Source organism: Phycodurus eques, chromosome 4 (assembly GCF_024500275.1).
Source record: "Phycodurus eques isolate BA_2022a chromosome 4, UOR_Pequ_1.1, whole genome shotgun sequence".
Lineage (NCBI taxonomy): Eukaryota > Metazoa > Chordata > Actinopteri > Syngnathiformes > Syngnathidae > Phycodurus > Phycodurus eques.
In genome coordinates this window covers 32818210-32842693 of record NC_084528.1, presented here as the reverse complement: position 1 = coordinate 32842693, position 24484 = coordinate 32818210, and the positions used below count along the sequence as shown (strand labels likewise).

Genomic DNA, 24484 nt, shown 5'->3' with positions numbered 1-24484 from the left:
TTTGCAAGTGCTATCAAACTTTACCGATCACCCACACACAATTTAGCGCAAGCCCTTGGTCTGCTGGACAGGATTCCGATTGGGTAGCAAATTCGTCTTCGGAAACGCTAAGTGACGGTAACACGGCCAGTTCAAACCGAAGCGGCTGACTTCCTCTGTCTTTCCAAGCATGGCTTTTTCACACACGATAGACATCCGTCCATCCATTTCCTGAGCCGCTTCTCCTCACGCGGGTCGCGGGCTTGCCGGAGCCTATCCCGGCTGTCATCGGGCAGGAGGCGGGGCACGCCCTCAACCGGTCGCTAGCCCATCGCAGGGCACATACAAACAAACAACCATTCGCGCTCACAGTCACGCCTACGGGCAATTTAGAGTCTCCACTGCACGGATGTTTTGGGGATGTGCCCGGAGAAAAGCCACGCGGGCACGGGGAGAACACGCAAACGCCACACAGGCGGGGCCGGGGATTGAACCCGGCTCCTCAGAACTGTGAGGCTGACGCTCTAACCGGTCGCCCATGATAGACATGTCTACCAAATTTCAGGTTGCTAAATTGAACTGGCTTCGGGGGTTAAATTCGCCCAAAAAAAGAAATAAAAATCCATGGCGTGGTACCAAGGGTCATCAAACCGCTTGATGGTCTTTGAAGAACCCTTGGAAATGGCACCAAAATGGCCGCTGCAAACCAAGATGGCAGACTTGCTGCGTCTTTTCAGGCCTGGCGTCTTGAGACTTTTTTGTGAGTCTCCTCTACCGAATTGCAAGTTTGTGTGCGTACCTTCAGGTGGTGTGTAGGCTTTCTGGTTGCTGGCCGCCAGCTGAGTCTTCAGACTGAACAAGTGAGCTTCGATGGCTCCACGTTCCTGAAGAAGAGTGACGGGAGAGGAAGTTGACGTTTGTCCAAAGGTTTCCCGAAGCATCTGACTGCTCACCTGATATTTGGGCGGTTTCTCCTGCATCCTGAAGGTCTTGAAGCCCACCATCAGGACCTGGAGCTCTTTCACCGAGTTGGGAAAAGTTCTGTCGTTGAGGCGCAGCACCTGCAACCGTTCATGATTCGTTTTTTAGAATCTCCGGAATCCAAAGTCGTCGTCTTCATGTTGCTCTTCTTCTTCTTCTTACCGTCCCGCGGATCCAGCGCAGAAGCTCGGACACCATCTTGTCATAATGGACCTTCATGGCGTCCAGATCCATCAGCATGCCCACAATCTGATCAGCGACAGGCCACCAGTTCATTTCATTTTCTCTAATTTTATGTGCTCCGACATAACGTTCTCCAACTTAATTAGCTCTACTTCGTTTTCGAATGTGAGATTCTCGAATGTAATGTTCTCCAACTTGATGATCCAACATGTTTTCAAAGTTGACGTTCTTTCACTTGATATCCTCTAACTTAATGTTCTTTAATTTTATGCTCTCCCATTTAAACTCCGAACATGATGTTCTAACTTGAAGTTGTCAAATGTGCGCTGACTTGATATTCAGTAACTTCGTGTTTTCCCAAACTTGATTTTTTTTCCCTAACTAGACCTTCCCGGAATTTGAGTGGGAAACGGGGTTGAACAAACCTTGGGCAGGCTCCATGTGGACGTCTCTCGTCTGTACGTCCTCTTTACCCATAATGCACTGAGGCGGCCCCCCGCTGACATTATGGACCCCCCGGGCCCCCCCGACCTCACGGCACACCCGCCGACACCTCTCGACTCTCGAGTACGTCGTCTTCTCCGGCGTCCCGCTGCTGCAAACCACCCGATTGGCTAAATATCCAAGCCCCGCCCACAAAGACACGCTCGCCATGAAACGGTGACGTCGAAGAAGCGAGGATCGCTTATCACTTTCGAAGCCGTTGTCTCGTCTGAGATGACTCGTGTGTGTGTGTGCTGCACTTCTACCTGCAGGTGATTTTGCGACTCTAATCCCGCGTTAATCCACATTGGCCGACGGATTACGTGACGTCACTGCACTGTGTGTATGTGGCGGCAAACAGCAGCGGTGCACGCAGACGATGTAGGTGTCATTCTCTTTTCCACCAGGAGAGGGCCGCAAACACACAAAGGTGACTGGTCGGGATAGGCGACAGATTAGATCTAAAAACCATTCAAACTTTTTGTGTCTTTGATAAATAATAATAATAATAATAAATAATAATAATAATAGTACAATAAAAGTGCGTCGTGCTCCCCCCTGGGGACAAGAGTGTCAATGGGGGGCTCGGACTAGTCAAGACATGTCGAGACTTGTGAAAATTCGGTTTGAACAACTTTTGAAAACGCTTGCTGTCTTGACGATTGTGTCTTTGATGATTAAAGATAAAATGGAAGAGTCCTGTTGCCCCTTGGAGACAAAGTTTCAATGCAAGACTTGGACGAGTCAAGAATAGCGACGATCAAGTTTGTCCATTCATCCTTCCAATTTCCTCACTAGGGTCCAATTTGTGTCTTCCGTTATTAAAAACAATCATGACAATGACTCGCCGCGGTGCGGCCGGCACCACCCCAGCACCCGCGGATCTTGGGCGAATCCACCGCCAATGCACCCCGGGAGGCCCGCCGGGTAGCGCGCCCCCCCTCGGAGGTCGGGAAGCACTAAAGAAAGTCCTCCAAAAATTCTCGACGCAATCGCAACGGGCGTCAAGTATCTGCAGATTTTCGCGATTGTCGGTCCAGCCAGGTCCCTCTCTCCCGCGAATTAACTGCGTAGGAATAACCGCGGACGTGACGACACGGCACGCCGGCGCGCGCTCGTGGCGGCCGTGTCGGGGAGGTCGTCGTTCCCATCAAAGGCGATGGATGCGTGGACATTGAAATGAGCAAGACACCGCTTGCTCATTTCGCAAGCGTTGTACGCAACCGCACGCGGCACGATGTGCTGGCGTCCTTTTGTTTTTTGGGGGGTTTCTTGCCGTCCACGCGCACGAAATGCACTGACGACTTTGTCGCGGTAGGCACGGAGCTCGAAAGGGGCGCGGCCCGGCTACCTATTCATATCTGTGGAAATAATGTTATAGTGTCTGTTCTGGCGCCCCCTGGAGGACGGAAGCGGTCACCTTGGCGATCCTCTTCTGCCCGGTCTGCTCGTGTTTGACCCTGGAGAAGTGATGGTAGAAAAGCGAAACGTAGGTCATGACGGACTTCTCGTCGGGCCGCGGGACGGCGATGTCGTCCGCCTCCAGCAGCGGCAAGATGCCCAGCGAGCGCTCGGCCACGCCGAAGGCCTGCCGGAGGTTCGCGCGGGGGTCGTCGCCGCGGAGACCGGCGAAGTCCAGCAGGTCGGGCCTGAGGAGAGGACGGGCGTGAGCGCGGGCTTGCTTGCGTGCGAGGCGGAGTGCGTGTGCGTGCGCGCGCGTGTAGGACCTGTGCGCGTGTATGAGTGCGTTGAATGCGAGTCCGTCTCTCCAGCTGCAGGAGAAATCCTGGACATCAACTCCGCCGTATCCGGACGTCTTCCTCTGACACCAAATCAACAAAGCTTCTCTCGCCGACACGCGGGCGCTGCTCGAACCCGAGCCCTGCCGCACACGCACAAGTAAACAAACAGGAAAGGAAAGGAAAGGAAAAGAAAAGAAAAGAAAAGAAAGCACAGGGTCCTGATCTTTGCTGCCGTTTGCCGATCTCTTTCTGGTTTTGCTTGAGTGGATGGGCGGAGCCTGTGGCGCCCACCTGCTGTGCAAGATGATTGGCGAGGTTCATAATTGCCGGAAAGATCTCGCCGCGGAATATCGTTGACACTTTGTTGTTTGCCCCGTCCCACCGTGTGCTTTTTCTCCGCCACGTTTCGCCTCTCTCACGGAAGCATTTCCCGTTTTGCCATTTTTAGTGCTCATTTCTACTCTCGTGTAGTTTCGATTGTTTGTTCCGTTGTTTTCTGTCTAGTGTTCGAAACATTTGCGGTTTGAAATCTGCTTCTCATCGAAGACTTTGTCTTTGGCGCTATTTCGTACAATTGTTTGATTATTGCTTATTGGGTGGCAGAGACGGCGGCTTAAGCGGAGAAGACCACGCTTCCCTCTCCCTAGCCGCTTCGCCCGGTTCTTCGGGGGGATCCCGAGGCGTTCCCGGGCCGGAGACGGGCGTCGCTCGTCTTCCTCACGGCGGGACGTGTCCGGAACACCTCGGCAGGGACGCGCGGCCGCAAAGTCGATCGTGGAACCGCGGCCTCGGACAAAAAAAGGAAAAGAAAGCGGCGGTGCGACTGTACCTCTTCCAGGTTGATGTTCCCTATCTGGAACCTGAGGATGATGATCCACAGCAGGCCCAGGATCAGCGTGCGGTCCCCGTCAACCACGTTCTCGGGACCGATCGCGTCCACTCGCACCTCGCGCACGCACGCACGCACGCACACACGCACACACGCACACACGCACACACACACACACTACTATTAGAAACTTCACAGAGTTGATAAAGGGTCATCAGGTTCGTTATACAAGGAATCCCAAAGCCGTGTCTAGTATAAAAAATATTGCTTTGGCGCCATCGTGTGGCATTGAAAGACAACTACAAACCTTTTCAGGGTGGGTGCCAATTGATGATCAATATTCATATTGAATATGAATATATATTGATTCATATCTCAAATAATTCTTCCTCATTAAAATGGATGGAAACGCAATTCATCTGTTTCAGCCCCACAAAAAACACCGAAAATTTAGGCTTCTTCCGAAGAAAAATTGGTGACCAGATGATGTGAAGTTTACTATCGCCATCTAGCGGCGGGGGTATGAAGCGTATGTCAAGACAAAAAAACTCACTGAGACAAACTAAGATTATGCTGATGTAATTCTAAAAGTGACCACATGATGACGCCAATCATCCATCCATTTTCAACACCGCTCAAATTCCAAGAAGGTCAAGTAAGAAAAAAAAAAACTCAAGTTTAAAAAAATATATATATATATCAAGTTTGGGAAAACATGAAGTTACAGAATATCAAGTCAGAGAACGTTAGACGACATCAAGTTAGGATATCAAGTTCAAGAACACGCCGGAGCCTATCCCAGCTGACTTCGGGCGAAAGGCGGACTACACCCTGAACTGGTCGCCAGTCAGTCGGAGGGCACATATAGACACGGACGACCATTCGCACTCACATTCACACCGTCACCCGCACCAAAGTCAGCCGAGTGGACCAGTACACCATCAGCGACCCGACGCCAATCATAAAATACACAATTGAGCTGCTGAGGAGGAGGAGGAGGAGGAGGAGGAGGAGGAGGTGGTGGTGGTGGTGGTGGTGGTGGTGGGTGTGGGTGTGGGTGTGGGTGTGTGTGTGTGTGTCAGGTGTGATTGGTGACAAGCAGGAAGTCACCTTGCTTCTCAGGAAGTTGATGGCGATGCCATTGTTCTCCAGGAAGTGGACCCTGAGCCGGCGGCGGCTGGGCGGCGCCAGCGTCTTGCCGGAGATGAGCTCCAGCAAGCGGATCAGAACCACGCCGCTCTTCAGCTCCGTGTACACGTCCGTCAGCTCTGCCTTCTCCTGAACACGCGCGCAAACACACGCGCACACACACACACACACACACACGCGCACACACACACACACACACATACGCACACACGCACACGTATATACACACAAACATAAATACACGCACATACACGCGCACACATACAAACACTCGAAACACACAACACGTGCGCACACACACACAAATGAATGACGTCAATTTTGATATTAGTCAAGGTTAGCCAGGATGCTAATATCTGCAGTTGAACATGTTGACAATTAGTTTGACATGCTTTGACGTTTCCTTTCAACATAAAGTGCGGAATGTTCCCCGAAGAGTCCAACAGGAAGTTGAGCCGAGTCGAGGCGGTCAGAGGTCATCCTACGAGAGGCCGCCGCGGCCACACTTCCTGCCAGTGTTACACAACTTCCTGTTGGCACGCGTGTACGCTAAAAGCTAAACACATCTCAAAGGCGCGTTTTTGGAATCCCACTCGTGTCGGAGGCAGGGCACGCCCACCGCAACGTGATTGGCTCCCGGATCGCAGGAAGGGCAAACTACGTAGATGAAACGATACGACCATTCCAAATATCTACCACTTTGTACAAAATAAAAACAAGAAGTCTGTTATGGTTAGCGTTAGGGCTACTTAAGGTGATTTAGGATGGGTTAGAGTTAGAGTTAGTGGGATTCATAATAACGCCACCACACTTCGCCACATACTTCTTTTCCCATCAGGAAGCAGTAGGGCGTGTTCTCCCGGGATACAGCAGCCAATCATATTGGAGCAGCGCGTGTCTTGCCTAGAACACCAGTGGGATTGTCATGCTAAAGTAACACTAATGTATGTAATGCAAAAGCATGTAATGCTCAGGTATTTGTACGTGTTAATGCAAATCAATTTATGCTAATAATAATAATCTCGATCATGTCATACATCAGCGTGTATATATATATAGCCATCCATCCATTTCCTGTACCGCTTTATCATCACGCGGGTCACGGACGCGCTGGAGCCCATCCCAGCTATCTTCGGGCAGGAGGCGGGGTACACCCTGAACTGGTCACCAGCCAATCGCAGGGCACATAGGAAAAAAAAAAAAAAAAACATTCACATTCACACCCACGCGCAATTTAGAGTCTTCAATCAACCTACCATGCATGTTCTTGGGATGCGGGAGGAAACCGGAGAAAAGCCACGCAGGCACGACGGGGAGAACATGCAAACTCCACACGGGCGGTAGGTTGGGATGCATGGTAGGTTGATTGAAGACTCTAAATTGCTCGTGGGTGTGGATGTGAGTGCGGATGGTTGTTTGTTTGTCTGTGCCCTGCGATTGGCTGGCAATCGGTTCAGGGTGTACCCCGCCTCCTGCCCGAAGATAGCTGGGATGGGCTCCAGTACGTGTGCGTGCGTGCGAGAGACCTGGTTCTTGGCAAAGACGCTGTTGATCCACTTGGTGAAGGTTTTCTTCTGGACCGTCATCCTCTGCTGCTGAAGTTCTCGGACCCGTCCGGCACCATCCTCGTCGCCCTCCATCCCGATCGGTCGCGCTGGTCCTAAACCGCATTATTGCTTGATATTGGTGATCGGACGATGACTGTCAGGTGCTTTGAGCTGTCAGCTGACCTCCCGCTGTCACCAGATTGGTGCTGAGCACGCACTTTCACCGACATTACGAGCCTGTAAACATTCCTCACGCACACCTCGACAAGACCTGCCGTCTATAAGAGAGACTATAAAAGGGACAAGTACACTTCCTTGAGGAATGTCACCATTGTCCTATTTACAAATTCTACATGTTCACCTCTGACACACACACACACAGTCTTTCACAACCATTACACACTTTCCACGTAGAACCTGAAATAGAACCACAGCTGTAACCTCAATTCAAACATTACTTGTGTGTAGAACCACAAGAACCTCAAGAATGAATGTCTAATAGAAGCACAAATAGAACTGTAACCCCAAGTTGAACCTCAAGGAGGACAACATCTAGCACAGGTAGAGCCTTATGTAGAACTTTCGGGAAAAGCTCAAGAAATTCAAGTTGAATCACAAGTGAAACACCAAAGAGAAACATCGCCAACAAGTAGCGCAGGTCAAACTGCAAGCGCAACCGGGAGCAGAAGCTGAGCAGAACCTGCAAAAACAAACATTCCTACCTTTTCCTCCGACAGCACAAACTAGCCAAAGATGGAAGCATCGAGTGACTGACTGCGTGCGAGTGAGACCTTTGCATCCATTTACAGCACCGCCAGCATCACCTGACGGCACAAGCACACACCTGAGGGTCAAAGTTCAAACACCGACACCGTCTAACTCCTGAACACGCATTACATGACAGACGCTCTTCATGCGGGAGGACGCCGGAGCGCCCAGGGAAAAGCCACGCAAGCGCGACCGCGGCAAAAAAAATGCTTACGACAAAATATATCACGGTCACCAGAGATGCTGATTATTCAAAGTATTCACGTGTGCAGACGGCGACCGACATGTTTTGCTAGTCGAGCGGTTACGCCCCAACCAATCAGAGGACGAGAAAACGATGCCAGCGCGAGGACGAAAAAGTCCCGTTGATACTCCAGTTGACGTTCCATATGACGTAGCGACACATCGATGCTGAAATGCGATTGGACAAAACAAACGCAGGGCGGCCCGGTGACCGACTGGTTAGCACATCTGCCTCACAGTTCCGCGGTTCCGGGTTCAAATCCAGCCTCAGCTGCGTGGAGTTTGTATGCTTGCGCGGGTTTTCTCCCGCATCCCAAAAACATTCGTGCTAGGTTGATTGACGACTTAAATTGCCCGTAGGTGTGAACACGTGTGAGCGGGCGTTTGTTTCTATGTGCCCTGCGATTGGCTGGCGAGCGGTTCGGGGCGTACCCCGCCTCTCGCCCGAAGACGGCCGGGACGGGCTCCGGCACGCCCGCGACCCGCGTGAAGATAAGCGGTGTGAAAGACGGATGGATGGATGGATGGATGGAAAACAAATCCAACATCCGCACACGCGTACTGGAAGCACGCTAGCAAATGAACACAAGACGCTAATTGAGTCAGGCGAGTAAAGATTTGACATTTTATTTCACGCCATCAAATCTCTTACTGCGTACATCGCCGAGCTTTTACTCTGAAAGGATGCCCAGAGGCAGCGAGAAGGCACGAACGTGATGAATGCACTTCCTCAAAGAACTCCGAGAGGCGGCGGTCTCTTCATGGGCAGAAGACAAAATCAAAAAGGAGGGGGAGGCGCTAAAATCCATTGGAGTCTTCAAATAAAAGTGAAATGGACAGGAAATCATCAGGGCGACACTTAACACAACTCGCAAAAAGGGTGTCATTTGGAGCAACGGCGTGGAATTGATGCAAGAACCTGTTAACATTTCCAAGTGAACTTCTTTCTCCCTTTACAGGTCAACGTAATTTGATCTCGAGTAAACTTTCGAATGCACGTCAAACTGTTCAATGTTTCGATACTTTTTGCACAACTTGCTGTTCGATAACAAGGAGCTAACGACCGACGCAATTCCGGTTTGTATACCACGGAAATGACGAAGCCAGGCCAGCAGATGGCGCCGGCGCATCACTTGGGATTTCAGATCAGCGCAGCTTTTAAGCGGAAGAGGAAGATTAGGCGGCGAATCGCAGCTTTTTGTTGCTTCGATGACCGAGCGCAAGAAATGCTAACACGGGAGTCGCACAAGTTTGGGCGCCTCAAACTCGACCGACGTACGTATAGCTATGGCAGAAACGGTATGAAACGGTACGTGTCGCAGTTGCTAGGAGAAAGTGTGATGGTGACAAATGAGGATGCAATTCAAAGAACCAATGGCGGATGTGGTCAAAACGCCGCTGACGTTCAACTGCGGCCACGCGGTCAGTCGGCATTCGCTCACGCGCATTTGCGATTTGGACATCTGTAAATCGATTCCGAGTTGGCCGTACAAAGTCCGTCCTCAATCTTGTTTTTCTTGTTTTAGAGTTTGAGGTGTCAAAAGAGCAAAAAAAAAACCGCAGCTTCAAAGCCACTTGTTCTGCTCGGCTCGGCCCCCCCCGCAAAAAGCTTGCTCTCGCCACTCTTGGTGAAACCAACTCATGTTGTACTGCTTATGACTAAAGAAGGGAAAAAGCTCGGACCAAACTTTTTTTCGGTGTTGATATTGTTGCAGAACACCGTGTTGTGCGAGTCTTGAAAGATGCTCTAAAAACGGCTGGCGAAATAGGGAAAATGTCTGCGTGAAGGAGTTAATTGCTTATAGATGCCACAAGATGGCGGCAAAGCTTCGGCCTAACTAAACGACGCTCACGTCATAGCAAAAAGTCGCGAGCAATTGAAGCGCCCCTAAAAAGGTTATCCTGTACTGCAATTGCCTGCAGATGCCACAAGATGGTGGCAAAGCACTATTTTTGTCGAAATGAAGCTCCTCGACCCACTTCAACAGCCCCCCGGCACAGAGATGCCACCACGTGGCGCCGACGCACTATTTTTATATGAGACGCGGCTTTGGTCCGAGCACCGAAACAGTGACTAAGCGAGATTTTCAGCGAATGGCAGACGATAGGTTCCCCCCAGAAATCAGCAAAACGGCGAATGCTTTGAGGTTCGCGGCGAAAAGCCGAAAACCGCCAAATTTGTGTGATTAGCGTAGCAAATAAAAAGCACGTGTGATATGTTCGTTAGCATCAGTCGGCAAGCGCTTTTGAGCGCGCGAGCGTCTAGTCTCGGTCGTGGTTGTACTCGGCCTCGGCGTCGGGGTGCTTGCGGTGGGCGGGGGGCACCAGGTGCGGGGGCAGTTCGGCGGGCAGCTCGTATCCCTCCAGTTTGACCTTGATGAGGTGCTGAGCCAGCGCGAACTCCTCGTCGTCCAGGCTGCCGTCCTGGTCGCAGTCGGCCAGCTTCCAGATTTTCCCCAGCACCGTGTTGGGCAGCCGCGAGTTCATCATCTCCTTCTTGGCGTTGACGCCGCTGATCTTGCCGTTGACGGGCATGAGCGTGTAGAAGATCTCGTCGTAGCGGTGCTTGTCCCGGCTCACGATCCAGTCCTCGGCGTCGGCGCCGGCGCCGACGCCCTCGCCGTAGCCGCGGCCGAAGGGCCCGTCCTGGGCGCCCTCGAAGGCGCCGCCCGAGACCATGGCGGGCGGCGCCTTGGACTCCTCCTCGCGGATCATCGCCATCAGCCCGGCGATCTTGGACGCCAGCATCTTGTCCACCGACTCGATCAGCTTCATCTTCAGCGACGGGAACTTGCTGAAGTCGTAGTGCTGCAGCATGTCCTGGAAGACACGCCCGCACAGCCTCACCCATGCGCTCGTGCAAAAAAAGGAGGAGAGCGGACTCCTCTCCTTGACTTTCATTTTGAATGCCTGCTACAACTAAAGGAACATTTGTTTGGACAAATACAAGGACGACAACAAAATAGTTCAAGATCTGATGTCGAGCCAGTTTCCGTGGTTTTCTTGACAGGAACCAAAATCATATTGAATATTGTAATTAAGCTTAAGCACATCAAACTGCACAAAACGTCTTCTGGACTCAGCTGCATTTTTCTCATATTCTTGATATTCTTCTTCTTTTGCGGTAGCAGGCATTCAAATGAACAAGAAAGTGAACAATAGAAGATTTGTTTCCATGACTGCATATCAAATCCATTTTACCAATTGAAATGAACTCAAATGCCATTACAGTGGACCCCCTCTATTCGTGAGGGATATGCATATATATATATATATATATATATATATATATATATACACACACACACACACACACACACACACACACACACACGTCGGAATATTTGCGGGGGTGACAAGAAATATCAATGTCATCATCGTACGCACCTGCATCTTGGTGACGTTGGGGAAGTCTCCAGGACTGATGTGGTGCTCCCTCTGCAGGACGGCGTAGATCTCCGGCAGCCTCACGATGAGCTCCTCCTTCTTCTTCTCCCGGCCGAACAGCGACGGCATCTCCTTCTTCAGGTGGCTGATGATGTACGCGTGCACCTGCGGCGGGCGGACCACACGACCAGCGTCAACGCCGGCGAGCCCGCGCGGGGTCAAGGTTCATCGCCCTGCGAGGCGGCGGCGACCGGGCGGCGCCGGCCGAGGATTATCCGCAGGCGGGAACGTCCTCCCGGCGCACGGTGGGATAGAGGAAGGAAGCGGCCCATCCATCACGACGCAAATAGAAGCAGCGGCGGCCGCCGGGAGACGAAGAGCGGGAACGCGCCGATAATGCATCTGCTCGCCCCACGTTTGTTTTCACGGGAATATCGGTGGGGTATATTTTTAAGCGCTTATGTATTTCTATCTATATATTTTTTTTTTTTCCGGCTCAAACATAGTTATGCGTATAAGAAAGATGCATTTTTCCAGCTCGTAGAAGTGCTCTTTGATTGACAGTTGAGCGGGGTGTGGTAACAGCACATTCAGGCAACGTGACTTCCTCCCGCCGACATCCATACGTCACTTCCTGTACCTTTGCCAGCCTGGCCCGCTTGATGAGGTCGTTGAGTTTCCGGAGCGCCGCGTTCCTCGGAAGACTCTGGATGTCCCGGAAGAGGTCCTGCGACTCGGCCTCAAAGAGACGTCTGAGGACGAGACAAAGGCGGCGTGAAGCTTCCGATGGCTCACGTGACGACGCCGGTTACGGACACGCCGGACAGGACCGGACCGGACCTGTTCTCCGTGTTCTGCAGCGGTTTGGCCCAGAAGGAACCCAGATAAACCCGCACCACCTCCGGAGTGTTGATCACTTTTCCCAGGGACCACATGAGGGCACCGTACACGCGCATCAGCTGCTGCGTGTCCACCTGCAACCACAGGACCAAGTGAGGAAGGTGTTAAGAGGGCAAGACGCGGGGGAATGCCGACCTGGTCCGCCTTGTTGAGGACCACCCTGATCTTGTCGTCTTGTCCTTTGAGGGCTCGGATGGCCTCGGAGAACTCGTCCGAGATGTCCAGTTTGTGGGCGTCGAACAGCAGGATGATTCTGTCCACTCGCTCACCAAACCAACGCAGAACCTCGGCAAAGTCGTAACCTGAACCCAAATGTCGAAGGAACGTTTACTTCGTGGAACTAAAAGGTGACAGTCTGTTCAGCGCTGGCGACCACACCCCAAAATGTTCCCGGATCTCACGAAAGTTCAGTCGTCCCTCGTTCAGGGTCGGGGTTACGTTCCAGACCGCCCTCGCAATCGACCAAATCCACTAAGTAGCAACCAAAATATTGATCGGATTATTTGGATACATTTTAAAGCTTCATACCAAAATACACCGAGCAAAAATATAAACGCAACACTTTGGTTGATGGGTGACGTGTCCGGGGAGTATGCTGGCCGCGCGAGGACCGGGATCTTTCCAGCTTCCGGGAATTGCGCGCAGATCCTTGCATGATCACGCTGCAAAACGAGGTGGCGGTCGTGGACGGACGGCACGACAATCGGCCTCAGGATCTCGTCACGGTATCTGCGTGCGTTCGAAAGGCCGGCGATAAAATGCACCCGTGTTCGATGCCCGTAACATACGCCGCCACCGCCAGCACGGGCCACTCGATCCGCAACGTTGACGTCAGCAAACCGCTCACCCGCCGTCCGCCCTGAACGGTGAAAACCGGGATTCGTCCGTGAAGAGAACACGTCTGCGACGTGCCAGACGCCATCGGATGTGAGCCTTCGCCCGCTCCAGTCGCTTACGACGACGACGACGACGAAGACGAGCTTCCCTGGCACGGTTTCTGACCGTTTGTGCAGAAATTCTTTGGTTCTGCAAAGCGACGGTTGCAGCAGCTGCGCGGGTGGCCGGTCTCAGACGATCTCGCTTAAACCGCTTGCACTTTAGCGTTCCATAAATGTCAAATGATTCCTGTCTTTTACGCACACTTTGCTCCTGGCTGGCGTTTATTGCGATGCGAGTCTCCAGTAACAGTGCGTGTGGAAAAATAATCACAAAATCCTACGATACGGCGAATAATCAACGACATAAGTAGGATATTTTTGTAAATTAGCGATGCAGTCAAGTCAAGTCAAGTGAACGGTGACGTTGCGAGGGGCGAACGTACAAACGTCCTAGCGGGGGCCCTCGACACCGCGACCAAATGTCCCGCACCTTCTGCCGTTAAAAGCTCATCCGTGACCTCGATGCCTTAAAGCGGACATATTTTTTTAAAAAAAACTTTTTTCGAGTATTTGGGATGTCATATTTTCTCCGTGGTGCCTCAGTCGACGTGAACTATGAATTGCAATCGTCCTCGCATTCCTGAGTTGCAGACGTTTTTCCGCCGAGAGACCCGAAATCAGCGGATCGGAATTTCTCGAGCTCATCGACGTCACTAGCGAAGATCTCCGCCTAACACGTGCTCGTCTACACGGCGGCAACCAATCAGAGGAAAGGGGGCGGTCTTAGCCAAATGCAGACAAAGCGGATTCAAAAGTGGCTCAAACACAAGTAGCTGTCAGAGGGGCCTCGTCCGCACACTCACGGGACAGAAACAAGGCGTTATTTGAAATGAAATTGACACTTTGACACCAAGTCCATGTTAGAGAGTCCGCTATGGAGGTCGAAATAGACAAAATACGGGCCCACGATATCATTTCATGCGGCCCGTGGAAGTTCATCGTGTGCATCTACTTCATGTTGCTATGGAGCAGAATTTCAAATTGTCTGAGAAATGGCAAGCATTTCGAAAGAACAAAATTAGGCGTGAGGCGGGCAGCGGACGCTTTCACCTTTTCCCCTCAACTCCCCCACATTTTCCTCACTTGGTCCCCTAAACACCCCCCGCACGTCCCCTTTCCATCTCCCACCGCGCTACCTTCGGGTCCCTCACAAGTCGGGGTCATCTTTTGACCCCCAGAACCCTAAACTAGACAACACTTTTGCACAGACGCGAACATTTCCAGCATTTGGGGTCGGTTAGGGCGGGTGCAAACGATTTGAGCGCCCCGGGCCGTGGCCACCCTGACGTGTTTGAGTGTCTCTTCTTCATCAATAAATTACGGACGTGACAAAGACGACGCCCTCTGGTGTCATCTGGGGCTTCAAGTTTGTGTGTGTGTGTGTGTGTGTGTGTGTGTCTATTACAGGATGCCGAGTGATGACTTCACAGGTTCCATTTCCCCCTTTTTTTTTTTTTTTTTTTTATTAAACAGGAAATGCCTTCAGTCCAACAATCCCGCTTCCTCTTTCCAGCAGCGGTGAAACCAAATCATGTGTCAGCTGTCAATGCGTGTTGATACAAGAAAGAACGAAAACACACACACACACACACACACACGCCCACTTAAATGGCATGTTTGTCGCCACTGAAACGCATCCTGTGTCAATCAGGACGCGGACGCGGATCTTGCGGCGGGCGGCACGGCGACATGAGACGCGAGAGTCAAATGTCTCCGACTCAGAAACGTGTTTAAACTTGTGATGTCATCACTCTTAAGAGTCATAGCAGAGTTGGGCGCCTCGAGTCACATGACTGGACTCGAGTTGCCAATTTGAAGGCTTGGAAATCATCGATGACCAAAGACTCCCTTTGACGAAATACATACTTAATACACACGCAATGACTGAATGACATCAGTATGCGTGCGTGCGTCCGTGCGTGCGTGTGTGTGCGTGCGTGTGCGCGCGCGCGCGTGCAATTCAGCTGACCGCCGCTAAATGTTTGCAGATGGCAGGAAGTGAAAGGAACGCCCCCCCACCCCCACGACTCCACCCGTCTGGCCGAGACCTAGAACCGATGATGTCATCAAGTCCAGAGAGCAGCACGCAGCCAGTCCGTTTGGACTCGGTAGCCAAATGTTGCTATTGTGCGTGAGAGGTACCGAGGGGACAAAACATGGTCCGCGTGTAAGAGGACCGTCCGTGTACAACAAGTCATTTTTTGCCCCGATGGCATCGGCTTCCGCGTGGCTGCGTGAAAGCACGCACAAAGCCTTTTCGTACCGCCCGTTTCCCAGCTCCCCGTCCTGTGTGGAGGGATGGGCACCGAAATTGGCACGAATTGACTCCGACTTCAGATGAGACTACCGGGTACGGATTCGCGTCGAATCAATCGCTACCTTGTTTGCGTCAATTCCTTTCCCTTATTTAACGACCTAAGCGTGCGGGTTGGCCAATTCCCGTGGCGCGCGAGAGCGTAAAGACATAGCTCGCAACAAACGAGCACGCGGATCGAACACGCGCAAGAGTGCAGGGGTCCTGCTCGAAAAGGTCCAGAGACGTAACATCTGGAGTCCGAAGCCGGTCGGTCGGCGCGCCGTCAACCGTCGGGCGCGGCAATCCGCGCGGGCAGGTCGTCTCCGACCACCGCCGAACATCCAAGCGCATTCCTACGCGGGCAATGCGGGTGAAGCGTCTCGCCCGGGGGCACGACGGCCGCGACCTTCTCGGCCGATGGCGACAACCGGCGACCCTCCTACTTTTACCTTCCGAGCCACGCCGCCCGCAATAATGTATTTATTGTTATTAATCAAATAATAAATCATCCTAATTTTTGCTTTTTCGTGTTTTATGTTGGCTATTTAGCATTTTGTTGCAGCTGCAGTTGTTTTTTTGAAAGCGAAAAAAGAAATGTTGAGGGGCGTTGTGACGGAGACGACGCGAAAGATGAGACCGAAAGACGGCGGCCACCTCTGCTGATGCGCTGCTTCTCTCCGGAGAGAATCCCCGGCGTGTCGATGATGCTGATGCTCTGCAGAACCTGATTGGGCATCTGAGAGCAGATAAACCTGAACACACAAGCAAATCATTTGTTAGCTTAGCTTCCTTAGCTTGTGAGGAGTATCTGCAACATGTGCACAATCGACATTGTCCCAGATTGTCGCGCTACTCGTCACTTTAAACTGCATACGCGACTACCGGAGACAAATTCCTTGTGTGTTTTTTGGACATACTTGGCAAATAAAGACGATTCTGATTCCGATTCTCATCTTTTGGCACAATTGTCAAAAAAAACCAAAAAACATTGTACCGGCATTACCAGACAACTAGCAAGCCTTTACTGCTCACTGACTGTTTTTCTCAATGTCGTTACGTCACAAAAGTGTTCTCTGTCAATTGGCCGTCGAAAAAGACGATTCTGATTCTGATTGTTAGCTAACTGATGTCCAATTTGTGTTAGGCACCGATACAAACGAAAAAAAGAGTGATGATTTTGTGACCCCGCCGGACATTTGGATATTATAAATTGAAAAACACCTGTGGTGCTTTGTTAGCTTTAACGCTAGCAATTAAATGAGCATTCTTTCATCCTTTTCATTAAAACGGTCCGACAATGCTCATTCAAAAACAGAACTTTATAAACAATTTGGGAAGCTAATGCTACACTGGCTAGCAATGAGGAGATTGTTGTTACCATGGCAACTAAGGTACGGGTGTGACGTTAGCGTTAGCATTGAGTGTAGTTACACGGTTTATTGGTGCTAATGGTAAATGCTAATTAATTGAATTATAATGACAAACAATTAATCATGTCATGTAAAAATGACGTACAATTATGAATTTTACTTTTTCATTTTTTCACCAAACTATTTGATGATAAGAAATTAATTAAAAAATGAGCAAAAATAAATAAATGCATTACCACTCACCAAGTCTGTGGTAACAAATTGCTATGTTAATGCTACAAATATGACAGGACTCTTAATAACGTAAATGTTTATTAATGCTTATTTTTACTACACAGCTGTTGGGGGGCACAAATGTTGTGAACTCCCGCTCACCTCGCGCGTCGACCGTAAATCACGTATCGACCATAAATCGAGCGGCGGGCTGGCAGGCGGGAAAAAGCAAGAGCGCTATGCGGCTGCGTGTGACGCACAAACACTTCCCCCTGGAAACAATGGCGACAATAGCTTATTGTGGCGGGGGCCCTCGGTGGGCCCTCGGTGGCACAAGATGGCCATCTTGGCTGCGATGTAAACGCTGAGAGGCGACGACGCACGGTGATGATGTCACATTCTGTGCTGAGCGGTCAGGGCCAGCGAGGCCTTCACACCTGGCCTCTACACTATCACAAACACTGGCCTAAGTTTACAAGCTAAATTCTCATATTTGTTCCACGAAATTGTATTCATTTATTCTCAATAGTCTATTTGTTTCTCTTTGAACGTTGGTCGTTATGGTGGTACTGGGAGAGCCAAATTTGTTTTTAGGTGGTACTTGGTGTAAAACGTTGCAGAACCACTGCATTAATACATTTAATAATCATTGAATATGACGCATTTTATTTTATGTGTTGGTGTTTTGTCATTTTCTAAGCTAAGGATTGATTGTTATATCGCGTTTTTGTATATTTGCAAGATGACAGCGGTGGCATCAAGAAACGAACCGAGTCGGCTAAGACTTCGCTGAAGGCCGGGTACCGACCCCACGGCTCGCTCCCTGTACGTTGTCATGGCGACGGCGCGGCGGTTACCTGTTGAGGAAGGAGTTTCCGAAGGCGTTGAGCTTCCTGAAGGGCTTCTTGGGGTCCACCACCAGGGCGTTGCCGGGGACGACGCCCTCGCTGTCGCCGTGCATCACCGCGATGAAGCCGTCCGTGGTGGGCTCGGGTCCGATCCGCATGCCCGGGAAGTCCTGCTCCAGAAGATACCTGCCGGCAGAGAAGCTTCCTGTCAGTTAAACATTCCCAACGAAAGCAAAAAAAAAATAAAAATAAATCAAACTCGGCGGCGGCTGGCTGCCTTTGCCTCATTTCGGACCGCCTCCGGCTCGAAAACCAACCCGGCCAGGAGGAATTCCTTGAATAAATGCGATGAAATCAAAACATTCTTGCCTTTTTCCACGCAAAACAGATAGCTACTCAACCTCGGTCGTACTCGTATCTCGAGGCACCACCGAAGTGGCCGGTCCTGGAACCTTTCTGACACAACTCGCGTAACGTGTACCAGCGCGCGTCTCCTATCAGTCTTCAGCGCGCAGTCCCGGAGTACGCCGGCGGGTCGGGTCGTCGGCCGCGTTTTCCCACAAGCTGCCGAACACCCGAACGTTACGCTAGCTTCCCTACGGCTAGCGCGCCGACAATAGGATAAGCAATCAGTTTAGCGGCCATCTTGTAGGCAGGTGACGCGACCCGTGACGCTTCGTCGCCGTGCGTGACGTCGACAAGCCGGTGCCCGTGTTCGCGCCGCTCCTCGTAATCCTTCTGGTTCCCACGATTCGCAGCATTCCTCGCAACAGGGTGGGGCCGCACGCGCACAATACAACAGCAGCTCATATTTCTCTGCAGCTGGTGTGCAAAAATGTTAACACGCGCACACGGATGGGATTCCTCCGCTTAGTCGGCAAAAAACATTTCACTTTCTGTGTCCCAGTCGAGCCACAAATTGTACTCAAGTAAGAATGCTGTTACTTGACAATCATATGACTGCAATGATCTCCAAATAATTATTTAGGTTTTGAAAACTTTGTTCCTAGGGCTTGGCGATCGATCAAAATTTCATTGCGATTTCGATTTTGGCTTCTCGCGATCACCAAAAAACGATTCATGTGCCACGGCGCGGGTTGCGTATGCAAGTTCCCGCGTTGTAAAGGCACCCTGAACGCACCCGGTGTTGCGTGTTCTTCTGCCTTCCCTGAGCGTGCTTGAAGACGTTTATCGACACCCCAGTTGGCGTTCACTGTAAAACTAAACACGCAAAAAGATAAAAAAAATAAACAATCACTCACTCTGAAATTGAAATGCAAGACACGCCGTTTTAGAAATCGCCAGTTTATGCGAACAGTCGATGGAAAACCCTATTGACGGGCTAGCTAACATTAGCATTAGATCACATTTACCGTCAAATAACGAATAGTCGCACACAAACGCCATAGTAACACACGCAGACACACACAGTAACAATACTCACGGGCATGTATTATTTCTAATCTTTTAAAAACAAGTTTAATCAAGTTTTATTGCAACTGTCTTCTTCTACTCTTTTTTTAGCTGACCGTAATACGCAGCTCCATGCACGCATCGTACCACACTGCCCCCGAGAGGCCAAAATGCGCACAGCGGGAACAGCAGATTGTGTCTTTTTATACAAAGCCGTGACTCTGAACGCTTTTTCCCCCCCAAATGTCTGACATGAAATCAGACTAAAATGTTCTCGTTTTAGGTCAATTAGGATTAACAACATTCATTCTATTTGTTAAATGCCACAATATTGCGAGAAGGATTTTTTTTTTTTAAATAAATATATATATATATAATAGACAGGCATGCCAAAGTTTTTAGCCATGGCTGTATTTATTTGTATTTATGTTTTTTTTTACTTATTCAGTTATTATATTATTTTACGGCGGACGACTGGTTAGCGCGTCTGCCTCAGAGTTGTGAGGTTGCGGGTTCAATCCCCGGCCCCGCCTGTGTGGAGTTTGCGTGTTCTCCCCGTGCCTGCGTGGCTTTTCTCCGGGCGCTCCGGTTTCCTCCCACATCCCAAAAACACGCATGAATTGGAGACTCTAAATTGCCCGTAGGTGTGAATGCGAGTGCGAATGGTTGTTTGTTTATGTGTGCCCTGCGATTGGCTGGCGACCGGTTGAGGGCGTACCCCGCCTCCTGCCCGATGACGGCTGGGATTGGCTCCGGCACGCCCGCGACCCGCGTGAGGAGAAGCGGTGAACAAAATGGTTGGATGGATATTATTTGACTTGCTAGTAACTTATTTTCTGGTTTTTCTATTAAGTTATATTTGAAGTTGAGTTTTGGTAGTTAAATAAATACAAAGTTTAGAAATCAATGAATAATCGTGTTCATTAATCATGATTTCAATATCAATCAAAATAATCGTGACTTTGTCCATAATCGCCCATTGATGAAACAGAGTCACGTGACAGCGCCCATTGAGCGTCCAGGCTCTCTGACCAACCAGAACGTAGATTGCAAAAGCAATCATAGATGATTGGAAATCAAAGTAGCGAGCGGAACGGAACGTGGCTCAATGTAACGGAGTCAAAGTAGCGTTTCTTCTCGACGAAAATACTCGCGCAAAAGTTTGCTCGGCGGCGTCACAAAATGTGCTCATGTAACATACGTTAGCATTAGCGCAGTTAGCATGAACGTGATTAGCATTAGCTCCGTTAGCTGCGGACGCGTGTGTGTGTGTGTGTGTGTGGATGAGGGGCGGGGGTAGATTGTGATTAGGTAAACCACTGACTTGCATTTCTCTGCATTAAAAGTGCTCGATGAATACAATTTGACTGATAGCGGAAATATTTTAATACATTGAATGTTGCAAAATGTTAGTCAACAGCCTCAGTTCCAAAAGGTCGGTTAGGCGGAAGGAAGTCTACTGTATTTGGAATGCTCATTGTTTATAGCTCATGAGGAGTGACTACGCCGGTCCGACCGACCCTCGAGAGATCGGATTGGGACGAACGTGGGTGGCCCCTGAACGCAAACGAGGAATCTCTGATCAAAATAGTTGCCGATTCATTTGATAATCGAGGAACTGATTCATTTTTGCACCTGTAATAGTCATGTCCACTTTTAAGTCCGCTTTGTCCCAGTCAAGAAGCTGCTCCGATGTGTAGTCGTATCCGGTTTCCAATGTATAGTCGTAGCCGGGTTCCAGTGTGTCAGTCAGCTTGCGTCAGTGTGTCACAGGGTGGAACTGTCTAGAATGTGTCCCAGTCGATAGTCAGGTCCACTCTATACGGTGTCCTGCTCCCGTAAGGTCCGGTTTACAAACGCGTCACATCGAGTCCGCCGTGTGCACTAAATCCACTTTGAGCCAGTCAGGTGCAACGCAGCGGTCGCGTCCCGTCGAGTGCACGCGTGCGACCTTCGGGAAGTGGGAGACAAACGAGGGCGTCGCAAGCCAAAAGGCCCAAACAATCCGCGGGAAGAGTCGACTTGCATTCCCCGAAAGCAAGTCGAAGTTTTTTTTTGCAGCTGCGCGTGGAAGACGGGCATCGCGGTCACGTGACGCGCGCCTCTTCGCCGAGGGCGACGCAAATCGCGTCCAGGTCGGAGATCTCGTCGAAGCAAACGCGGCCTCGAGCCCCGAGTTTCAGATCCTTCGCCGTGGCGACTCGCAACGCGGCAATTTGCCCAATCCTAACCCTAATCCTGAAATAAGAGGCGTACCTGATGAAGGTGGTCTTCCCGGTGGAGTACTGGCCCACCAGCAGCACCATGGGCTTGCTCTGGAAGTCGGCCGGCTCCAGGGCGGGCGAGTGGAAGTCGTGGAAGAGGTAAGTCTCCTCCAGCGGCAGCAGCTTCTTGCTGTAGAGGCTCTGCAGACCCTCGGTCACCGTTTGGTACATCTCGCCCTCCTTGTTGCGGCCGCCTTGCTCCTGCCTCACCCAACTGAACATCGCCGCCCGCCGAGCACCGAAAGAAAAACAGAACAAGAAGAGGAAGAAGAGCAGGCCACTTCCCCACTTCCACGACCACTTCCCCACTTCCCCACTTCCGCGACCTCCTCGCTGCTACGAGCGACTCCGAGCGACTGGCCACCTGTGCACGCGCGCGCACACGAACAGTGGCGCCTCTGTCACGTTGTGCCCGCGCCTACCTGATGGCGGAAGGGGCACCGCCCTCCTCAGCCCAACACGGCGCTGTTTCCGGAAACGCAGTGGATGTGTTCGGAATGCTCGCATGCGCCCACCCCAAAATATCGAAGCGCTGTTACGTCACCACGGTGACGACATGACCGAAAACACACTTTCGCCATGGCGCTTTTGACATCATCCATAACCGTTAGAACTTGTCGAAAGACGTCTCGGCGTCCCCTTTCGCCCTCTGCAGGACGAACAGGGGAAGATAGGGGGAAAAAAACAAAAACGATTTTAATAGGTAACTTTAATTGCGTCAATATTTAAGAACAGTTTTGATTTTTCAATATTTAAACGCAATGTTCATGTTCTAGCTGTGCATAATGTCACGGTGGCTAAATATTAAATATACTTCGTAGGGGGGGGGGGGGCGAAATAGAATAGAAACACCTTCATATATATTAAGTAGAACAGGTCCATGGCACTGAAAAGTGGAACCCACCAAAAAAAAAAATCTGTTTAAAAAAAATACTTTTATTAGGTTGCACGCATGTACCTAATATTGTGGCAATGTGTATGTAAATTACGATAGACTAATACACTTTCTTCAATTAAATGGTAAGAACAGTACTTCATACAAAATCCCTGCCTTGTTTTTGCTGAGCCCTTGGGCCTATGACGCTCCTGTATTTGAATGTTGGTCAGTAGTTTTTGAGGTGGAAAAGTTGGACCATCACTCGATGCTTTGTCGTTGGTGTGATTTTCCCATTTGCAACGTAGGGTACGCACACAGTTACGCAAGAAGTCTTGCGTACGTACTTTTTGCTTGACATTCGGTGCGTATGGAACGGAATCCTTTCCAGTAATGTCAGCTAAAAACGACAAATATTCACCGTGGACGTGTCTTGACGTGTGTAATGATCACATCACAGACCAGCGACGCCGCTTCACGGTTTCTCTTTGTCGCAATGACAACATAATTAACCCCTTTTTCGCCGCTCTGGTCATGTTCGTTGAGAAAAGTTGGACTCTTCTTCGTCTTTAGGGCTCATTTCGCTTCAGAGCAGCGCCATCTGGTGGTTCAATTGCTCAACGTTCATTCCAAAGCCATTAAGTTCATCCATCCATCCATTTTCTGTACCGCGTTTCCTCATTTTCTGGTATTTTGCTTCTAGATAAATGTTATTTATAATAAATAAGGTCATGAATATGAACATTCTACCGAATATGTTGTCAAATTACGTAATGTAAGGTAGTTGTTCGTGAGTTTCCAAATGGACGAACCTGATCTGTATTTCCTCTTTTTTTTCACAATAAATTACAACGACAGTGAACGACAAACTGCCACGTAAACTTTGGCTGCTGATGGCCGGATAAAGAGACTAACAGGCGTAAAATAATATAGCCATATGTATTCTACAGATAGGCAGTACATCGACTCGACAGATGGCGCTAGCGAGGCGAAAGCAACCCCGATCATCCGAGCTAATCGGCGGAAGCGGAAATGAGTCTCTCTTATTTTGAAAGAGCGAAATTTAAAAGCGTTGCCCGTCAAAACAAACAAAAACAAAAGCACGATTATAAAAGACAACAAAACGTCCCCAGAAATGAGTGCAAAGTGACAAATTCCGCCCCGAGACTTCAAGTCGGTTCACTCACACTTAGTAAACTTAGAAACGCACACGTCGGAATACACTCAAGCCAAAAGTATTTGCGGTTTGGCATTTTTGGGGGAACCCGCCGTCTGTTATGTGCTGAAAAACACCGATTTGTATTATTTGTGCTTATGCTTTGGCTCCATCTGGTGGCATTTATAGGCAATTACAGTACAGGCTGCAGTTCTCAAACGTTTGACACCAAGTACCACCTAAAAAAAAAATATTTTCTCTCCAAGTTCCACCGTCCTGGTCAGCATTGAAATACAGTAGTGTAGTAGGCCTAAGTGTTCGCCAAACCGAGGCAGAGGTTTTAGTCCTAAAAAGTACTTTGATTATTGAAAGCCACTGTAACATTATGCACAGTTTCAACATTAACACTGCACTTAAATATAGCAAAATTTAAAAAAAAAAAAGAAACAAATATTTAAATTATTCATTTCAACAGTACATAGTGTAGAATACAGTGTACATCTACATACAACCTGTACATAAGGTATATAAAAATTGTACATTATTAAAGTTTAAAAACAAACATTTTGTATTTTTTTCCAAAACACAATTTTGAGGGAAAACTGATATTTTACATCCAAAAAAAGTTGTTCTCAGAATTGGCCAGGGAAAAAAAGTCAATCTTATGTAAAAATGTAATCATAAAATAAATTGCTTTTTTTTTTTTTTTTTTTTTATGCAGATTGATTTTTTTTCCCAACAAAAGAACATTTTTTAGCCATATAAACACCAATATTTTTCATGAAATAAAGTATTTTTATGACAAAAACATACATTGTCATTTTATTTTTTTAAGTTTTTTTTTTTTTAGGGGAAAATAGTTTTTTAGGAAAAAAAAATCATAATCGTGCAAGAAAGAGTCAACTTTTTTGCGCACCACTG

General features: G+C 49.6%; 2 protein-coding genes across 3 annotated transcripts in view; both read right to left on the bottom strand.

Annotated features, from left to right (window-relative positions):
- Positions 1–6986, bottom strand: part of sptbn5 (spectrin, beta, non-erythrocytic 5) — a 45008-nt gene extending 38022 nt beyond the window's left edge. The window contains 8 exon segments of the mRNA XM_061675497.1: positions 779–863; positions 933–1040; positions 1123–1209; positions 3047–3275; positions 3354–3508; positions 4198–4314; positions 5308–5469; positions 6873–6986. Coding sequence (XP_061531481.1) covers positions 779–863; positions 933–1040; positions 1123–1209; positions 3047–3275; positions 3354–3508; positions 4198–4314; positions 5308–5469; positions 6873–6986 — 1057 coding nt within the window.
- A 1457-nt stretch (positions 6987–8443) lies between these two features.
- On the bottom strand, positions 8444–22102 carry ehd4 (EH-domain containing 4). 2 transcript variants are annotated; one of them, XM_061675398.1, is made up of 8 exons: positions 20905–20977; positions 17866–18042; positions 16080–16177; positions 12327–12493; positions 12132–12265; positions 11932–12043; positions 11292–11456; positions 8444–10724 (listed from the first exon to the last, which is right to left on the bottom strand). In XM_061675398.1, the coding sequence occupies exons 2-8, from the start codon at positions 18012–18014 to the stop codon at positions 10167–10169; spliced, it is 1383 nt and encodes a 460-aa protein (XP_061531382.1). In that variant the 5' UTR covers positions 18015–18042; positions 20905–20977; the 3' UTR covers positions 8444–10166. The 2 variants fall into 2 exon arrangements, with proteins under 2 accessions (XP_061531382.1, XP_061531381.1); XM_061675397.1 differs by lacking the exon at positions 20905–20977 and adding an exon at positions 21526–22102 and having other exon boundaries at positions 8445–10724.
- Positions 22103–24484: the final 2382 nt, after the last annotated feature.